Below are 8608 nucleotides of genomic sequence, written 5' to 3'. Positions count from 1 at the left end.
CAAGAATTTTACAAATAAACGCAACGAGTGGTTAATTCTTCATAGTCGAAAGGTAATCATTTGATTTAACATAAAATGTTAATACGTATTTTTTATCCAAATCTATAATGTTACACATGTGATAAATACACAGAAATAAGAACTTCTAAAAAAATTCATCACACCTTTCAATTTACTTGTTCTGTACTGTTCTTGAAAGTACACTGTGCAATCTATTGTTTTGATGGTTTATGACAATGCGCGATGCGCAATTTCGTTGGTAACAGTGCTTTAGTGTTTTGTCAAACGTACTCCTTGCGTGGCGTCGATCTGTGAAAAGCGCGCGAAAACGTGTCAATAACATTCCAAGTTGTATAACATACATAATATCGTAACATACCAAATAAAGTAGTTTATCAAGTGAAAAAAGTGAACCAAGTGCTCCAGGTAATCTAGTGAATCAACTAACCAAGTGATCCAGGTAACCAGGTTAATTTCAAGTAACTACGCAACAAAGTTAACCAAGAAATAACCAAGTAAGTGAGTTCTTGTAAAATTCCACTGCGTATATTCTGGAACAATCCGTTACTGCTTTGCAAGAGATCCACTAAGAATTAAGTATATCCATACGTGTACGTAAATTGAAATTTTCGCGAAATAGTGCGTAAAGATTTTTCGGGACGAAATGCGTCGAAGTGAAACGTAGAACGCATGCGATCGAGGATTGACGCCGCCCCTAGTTTTCTTTCGTGAGGGTGCGGCTTAAGCCTGGGAGGTCGTCACACCTATCAGCTTTGCCGTTGCCGATACATCTGTCCTGGTTACCAACGTCGAAAAACTCAGCGGCGGCAAATAAATAACGCTTCTTATGAAAATTACGATCTTTCTGGGAACTCGCGGCGAAGGAAGTGGTTCGCGGACAAAACGATCAAATGATAAATGTAAAACGTCCGTTCGGTTATATTTACGATCGTACAGAGTGCGAAAGTAATTTCTGCAACGGTGTTCAATCTGCACGAGCAAGTCAGTTTTTTTTTTTTTAAGAAATAAATTGTTTTACATTTGTTGATTTACTTGGTCACGATTTATATTATAAATGTATTCTATAATAAATATAAATATATTCTAAGATTGATGAGAATAATTTTTTTTGTAATTTAATTTTGGTACATTCTGATTTTTGTGTGTACATGACATGTAGTATAAGTGTACATGTATGGACATGTAAGTACATGTTTTTAATAATCGTCCATAAGAGTTGAGGCACATCACGTCTACAAATTTTAATTTGTAGGTATGTTAAAATATTATGTTATGTTATGTTTGTAGGTTATGTTATGTTTTATTTTATGTTAAAATAAAACAATTTTATAGATTATATTAAAATAAAACAATTTTATAGGTTATATTAAAATAAACCAATTTTATAGGTTATATTAAAATAAAACAATTCTGTAAGTTACATTACAACAAAATATTTTTATAGATAACGTTGAAGTTAAACAATTCTTTAAGTTATTTTAAAATACTTTTATAAAATAATTCTACAGAACATGTTAAAATAAAAACGCATAATACAAAATAAAATACTATAAGAGCGATCGTAAAGTTTGAGTTGAATAATTTCCATTTTTGAATTCTCACGGTCGATTAAAAATGGGTCCCAATTTCAAAGTTTTTCCCCCGCCCTTGACCTACCGCATTATGGTCAAGGTATAAATATACATAGAAGAATTTTGGAGCAACAGATTGGTCGAAAAAGCGACCGTTCAGCACGATTGCAAATGGGGATGTGAACTGAGGGGTACAAAGGGGCCGCCGTAGAAGCAACCCTATAGTACACCCAAAGGGGATGGAGTATGGGGCGGGGATCGTTCAATGGCGAATCACAATTGGGGAGGAAACGATATGTGGGGTCTGGAAATATTTGAAGATGAATCTGTGGAAGGTTATTGGTAGATTCTATATTTTGCGAGTTCGTTTTTGTGGATTGGTTTATTTTGCAATTTTATTTTTATGGATTGGAATATTCTAAAATTTTATTTTTGTGAAGTGAAATACTTTGCAATTTTATTTTTGTGGATTGGAATATTTTGCAATTTTATTTTTGTGGATTGGAATATTCTGAAATTATATTTTTGTGAAGTGGAATACTTTGCAATTTTATTTTTGTGGATTGGAATATTCTGAAATTATATTTTTGTGAAGTGGAATACTTTGCAATTTTATTTTTGTGAACTGCTGTACTTTGCAACTTTATTTATGTGAATTGATATATTTTGTAATTTTACTTTATTAAATACGCATGTTTTACAGTAATGAAATTTCGTATTTTATTTTTATTAATAGTTCCTTGAATTATCTTTACTAAATAATTTGGATGTTTATTCGTTTTGCATCTTTATTTCATAAATTTCTGAAATTTGCAATTTCATTTCTGTAAACTTGTGTATTCTACAATTTTATCTTTTTAAATTTGCATATTAGTAAAAGTCAAAATTTCATTGATTTTCACAGTGTTTAAACATCAGTGTTAATTTCAAAATCATTTATAATCATTATTACGTCTGTAAAACATTGACAGCAACCTAGACCGTGAACTTGAAAATTACACTGCGCAAATCGACATGCGAAGTCAATAACGGAAAGTTATAAACATGCGCAGTAAAACTTACGCAATGAATACATTAAAATAGAGTGTAATTACTGTGTACGATTATGTACGATTGACTATTGCGCACATGTTTTATATTTGCTTCGTAAATTTTTGTCATATCAACAGTATTTTTGTGTACACCTGAAAATAAAGCCGAGTTATACGCGTTCCCTCCGAGTCTGAATCGGTGCTTTCATTGATTCGCTCGGTGAATTTTCAACTAGTTTTCTGTGCTTTCGACTGCTAAATCAGTGAACCATCGAACTAGCGACAGTAATGTCACTGACGAATCAGTGAATTATGCCGGTGCCTCACCGTGGAGCCAATTCGAAACTGCGAGCAACTGCCACGAGGCCCGCACAACTTTAACCTTCTCAAGCTCAACTGCCCGATGCAGTGTTTTTCACGGGAGTGTTTTGCAGGGAATTAGCGGTAAAGAAAAAATGAAAAATCTAGTTCGTATTTCGTCCGAGGTTGCCGCATTAAGTCTTCTTTAATGTTATTCGAAATTTTGTGAAGCGAAGTTCTATTGTCGCGCGGTCTCTGCTGATCGGCGTGATTTATTGTTCGAAAGTTTTCATAGTAGCAAAAGACTCGAAACACCAGAAAATAATATGAAATTTTCGAGGTGAGGCTATTAAAGTGAAACACTAAATTGGATTTTTTTGGTAAATCGTATATGGTGAAGCGTATTTTCGTGTGGCGGTGAGAGTGTAAACTGCGAGGTTAATATTAGTATAGAATGTTTATGTGAATACAAGAGCATGTAAGACGCATGCGCGAATGAAAAGTACATATATAATGCGCATGCGCGAATGAGGAATATAATAGTGTACAGCAAAGTACCTGAAGAGCATACGTATAACAACATGCAGCATCTATCAATACATGAAGGTTATATAACAATATACGAACAACACAAGAAAACATACAAGACTGTAAACAGAATATAGAACGAAAGAAAGAAAAACGCAAGTAAAATGACTATCCAGAAGCATCGACAGGATTTGTAGAAGCAGCGTATCGTCGAACAGGTCGAAAGTTAAAAGAACGGAATAGTTTGAGCCGAGGGTATTGCTTTGTGGCAGGGTGGCAGAAAGAGGGAAGTCCGACCACCTACTTCGACGGCACAATGGGTCACAAATGCGTGGCGACAGCAGCAACAGATATACGGCAGGCTGATTGCTCGTTGTCGCTGCACGTCGCCGATTGTCGGCTCTCCTTCTGCGGACAGAAGTGTCTTCGTTTGCCGAAACCCTAGTGTCTCTGCCACGAAGTTGATCATCCGAGTGTCCTACGGGCCGAATAGGGAGCAATCGGGACCAGAACATTCTAACGTAATTTAATGGCCCCACCTATTTATTTATGTCCGTGGCCAAACGAAGAGGCGTGTTCTTGCGCGGATTTGTATATTGGCTCGGATTTGTGTATCAAGGATCGCTAGGATCGCTAGGAGAGTGTGGGGAAAATGGCAATGTTGGGTAGAAGGGTTTTGTTTATTGTTGAGGGCAGTCTTAAAGGGGGACGCGTTTTTTAGATTTAATAGTTAGGTAGTGGGATTGTGGGAGGTGCAAATTTGGGAATTGAGGGATTGGAGTAGCAGTTTGGGATATGGGGATTTGAGGATTTAGGGATTCAGGGATTTGAAAGATTGTGAATTTGGTAATTGGGAAATTTGAGAATTTAGGAATTCAGAAAATTGGAAATTTGGGATTTGGGGATTTGGAAGATTGGAAATTTGGGGATGTGGGGTTTGAGGACTTAAATGATTTGGGAATTAAAGAATTTGAGAATTTGGAATTTTGGGATTTGGGGATTTGGGGATTTGGGGATTTGGGAGATTGGAATTTTGGAGATATGGGGTTTGAGGACTTAAAGGGTTTGGGTCTTAAAGAATTTGAGAATTTGGAATTTTGAGATTTGGGGATTTAGGGATTTGGGGATTTGGAAGATTGGAAATTTGGAGTTGTGGGGTTTGAGGATTTGGGACTTAAAGAATTTCAGAATTTGGGATTTGGGGATTTGGTGATTTGGGGATTTGGGGATTTGGGGATTTGGGGATTTGGGGATTTGGGGATTTGGGGATTTGGGGATTTGGGGATTTGGGGATTTGGAAGATTGGAAATTTGGAGATGTGGGGTTTGAGGATTTTGGACTTAAAGAATTTGAGAATTTGGAATTTTGGGATTTGGGGATTTTGAAGATTGGAAATTTGGGGATTTGGAAATTTGGAAAATTAGAAATTGGACAATTAAGCCATTTGGAAAATTAGAAATTGGACAATTAAGCCATTTGGAAAATTAGGAATTTAGGAATTTAGATTTGGAAAATTGAAAATTTGCAAACTTGGGAATACGAGATATCTGTAAATTTGCAAATCTGAATAAAACGTCATATTTATTTAAATGTTTCTTTATTCCATAACAATGAATATACAAATCGATCGTATGTACTTAATGACTTACAAGAATATTACGTGCGTTGGATAAACTCGTCTTTGTACACAACAATTTCCATTCACTGGCCAATCAATAATAATTAAATCGACGAGATTGCGGTTTTCTTTCGTCATAAACAATTTTCTCCGTGATAAAACCCATTCATCGTTCCCCTTCTCTTAAATACACAATATATATTATATACACATTTAATCAAAGCTGTAATTATTTGAAACAGGGTATGCGATTACTAACCCTTTGCATCCCTTTTCAAGCACATAATGTATAGTTTATGAACGGTATAAAATTGTTTTCTTTAAAATTATGAAAAATTATGGTTATTTCAATACAATGGATGTAAAGAGGGATGATTGGGGTTTTCATCCCCCAACATATCACAATATAATATTAATTTATATAGTAAAATAAAAATGTTTGTATTTTTTCTTTTAATTTGAATTTTATTAGATTTTAATACTTTCTGATGTTTTTCCTTTTTTTTTAAATAAAATTAATTATACTTAACATTGTGTATAATTTCCTCTTTTCCTCCTTTGATTATTCAGGTTGCCCTCGAATATTAATGAATAAGCAATAAATAATAGATAATATAAAATAAACTGTAAATTAGAAAAAATTGCCAGAAAAATATTTCATGTTTTTTATTTCTTTCCCTATACAAGATTTTTAAATTTGCGAATTTTTAATTTAAGTAATTAAGATTACTGTTGGGGTGCAAAGGGTTAATATTAAGTTACATAGAACAGCTTCGTTTAAATTACTCTTATAATCTTAAAATCTATAATATTCACAATCATTTAAATTACATAAGATAGTACACATGTACTATTATACATAAGTTTAGTGGTATAAGTGTAGATATTTATGGTTTTAATAATTTACCGGATGATAAAGCTATAAATGTTGTATTCTACTGTACTTAATTATTTCCAATATGCTGAAAGTCTATAATATTTTATTTTAAAAGACTTAATTTCTCTTAAATACAGGCGCTATATACAAAATGAGAAACTTTAATGAAAGCTACTAAATACAACAAAATGGCAGTTATTTTTTTATGATTTAGGTGAAAGTTGCTTATTTATAGACTACGAATTTTTATGTAAATATTTTTCCAATTATTTTTGTAATTTATTTATATTTTGAGGTAAACATACTTTTTTGTGGAAGTCGAGAAATGCTTACAAAATTTAAAAATATTGTTTTTGTAATTGTTTGAAATTTATTGCAAAATATTTGTAATAATTTTTTAAATCTTTTTGTAATTTATTACAGAATATTTGTAATAATTGATACGAGTATTTGTAACAATTAATATGAATACAATAAATGTGTGTGTAATAATTAATGCAAATATTTGAACTAATTAATAAAAAAATATTTTGTAACCAAATATTAATATTAATTTTTGCAGTCAAATATTTAGAGACAAAAATTAAGTATTTTATTTCAATTCTTTTTACAGATTTAAATATTTCTGCGAATTCTAAGTATTTACTGTATTTTATGAAGGATACCATTTATATGTTTTCCATAAATATTCATAGTCTGCTTATTAACATAAACTAGTAATTTCATAAATCTTTATTATTATCAAAAAAATTTTATATATTTACATAATTTGTTATTTTACTTTCTTGTTAAAAGAAAGAATGAAGCTTTATAAAATTCACATTATTAATTTATTATAAAAAATGAAAGATTTATGAAAGAACCAAAATGCAGATATTTATTAAACAATATACTATATTCACAAATATCTACGATAATGTAGATATTTTTCAATTAATATAAAATATAAATCACTGTAAAACGGTGTATTATTAATAACAGTTACTAAATGTTTACGTTCTATTTACAAAACTTAAGGCACAAGATTTTAAGAACTATATTTCCGGTTTATGTAATCTCAATTTTTTTTAAACGTGGAATCTTTAGAATCATAATTACAATTTTTTAAAGGCGAAATCTTTAGAATTATAATTACAATTTTTTTAAAGGTAAGATCTTTAAAATCATAATTACAATTTTTTTTAAAGGAAAAATCTTTAGAATCATAATTACAATTTTTAATTATTTAAAAAATTCGAAAAATTGTCACTCTTTATTAATGTCACTCTTTGTGAATAAATACAATTATTTATTGCAAAAGAAAGTAATTATTTTCCAAAGAAAGTTCTGTTATGAAAGGTAACGTAATTTTAATAATTAATAGATTATATTTCCTTGCTCGATTAATACAAGTTTCTACAAAAATAAGCATTCACGATAGCGAAATAATCTCTATTTACATATTTGCAGTGCAATAATATTACGCTTATAATTTAGAGTTCAAAAGAGAGCTCGAATTTCTATTAAGTAAATTTATCTACATCCTCTGAAGAAACTAACTTGAAGTCCTGTTACGAAACGCAGATTAGCAAAAATAATTGTAAATTAGCAGCGAAAAATAGCCAACGGGACTTCAACTATAATACAAATATACAATAACATATAAAACAATGTTAAAATATAATACAAATGCACGTACAATGCTGTAAACCGTTGCAATAACGATTATTTCATTTCTCCTTTCCACGAAAGTATCTCTAAAATTTTTTACAAAAAGAGAATTGCCTATTATTTACTAATTTCATGAAATTTTTGTTTCTATTTTCGATGCTTTATTGACAATTCTTTGTTAACAAAAAATACATTTTTAATATTTCTGATAAAATTCATTTATAATAAATTTCATTTGACTTTTCATTAATTATGGCAATTTTTCTTAATTTTTTAATGAATATAACAGAACAAATATGTAATTAATATGATACCTGTATATGCAACCATATGCAAGAATAAATAATTTATTTGTCAATGAAGCACCAAAAATATGCTCCCTAACTAATTAATTACACTTAAGTATCCTTCATTTGAGGAATACCCTCACAAGACATTATTCTGATAATTTATCAGAATTCAACACAACTCCAATAAAATTATAACTGTAACACAATTGTGTGCAATAATTAATTGTGTAGAGTACTTTACTGATGTCCGCCATTTTACTTCCACCTCCGCCATTTTGATTGTAAAATAGAGTTCAATGAACTCTACCGCAGACCTGGGATTCAATGGCACCCAGATAGGGGTAGCCACTCTTTGCCTCGCTTGGACTATGTGGTGTCACGTGATGGGTCATCCCTGATGGGGCTGGCACCCCTGAAGATGCACCCTGCACCATACACGCGCTCATGTTCGACGCTGTGGGGCTCACGCTGCCGCCTAGGGTGCCCAGATTTAAGTTGCTGCTGGCTAAGTTTGATGCTAGGTTACTGCTACCGTAATGGGATGCGTTGAATAGTCTGTAACAGAGAAATTAGGGAAACTTGATATTTTGTATGGTAAATCATTTATATGAAATGTTGTATTGAAGTATATAGTGAAAATTATAGGGAAATATTGTAATGAAGATTCAGATGAAATGTTACAATGAAGATTATAATGAAAATTATGACAAAATAATTATAAT

General features: G+C 31.4%; 1 protein-coding gene and 1 long non-coding RNA gene across 5 annotated transcripts in view; one reads left to right on the top strand and one right to left on the bottom strand.

Moving 5' to 3' along the window:
* The first annotated feature begins 269 nt into the window (after positions 1-269).
* Positions 270-8608, top strand: part of LOC105662100 (uncharacterized) — a 66891-nt gene continuing 58552 nt past the window's right edge. Inside the window, exon 1 of one of the 2 annotated variants that reach the window (XR_013039212.1) lies at positions 270-515. This is a non-coding gene — a long non-coding RNA (uncharacterized LOC105662100). The remainder of the gene's footprint in view (positions 516-8608) is intronic. The other variant, XR_013039213.1, reaches the window with a different exon arrangement.
* The window catches only part of LOC100880900 (protein gooseberry), a 51157-nt gene continuing 47580 nt past the window's right edge, over positions 5032-8608 (bottom strand). For all 3 annotated transcript variants that reach the window (XM_012282189.2, XM_076535053.1, XM_076535054.1), the window contains exon 6: positions 5032-8441. In XM_012282189.2, coding sequence (XP_012137579.2) covers positions 8180-8441 — 262 coding nt within the window. In that variant the 3' untranslated portion in view covers positions 5032-8179. The remainder of the gene's footprint in view (positions 8442-8608) is intronic.

Source organism: Megachile rotundata, chromosome 8 (assembly GCF_050947335.1).
Source record: "Megachile rotundata isolate GNS110a chromosome 8, iyMegRotu1, whole genome shotgun sequence".
Lineage (NCBI taxonomy): Eukaryota > Metazoa > Arthropoda > Insecta > Hymenoptera > Megachilidae > Megachile > Megachile rotundata.
Note: the sequence above shows the minus strand (reverse complement) of the source record. Positions and strands in the feature narration are given on the sequence as shown.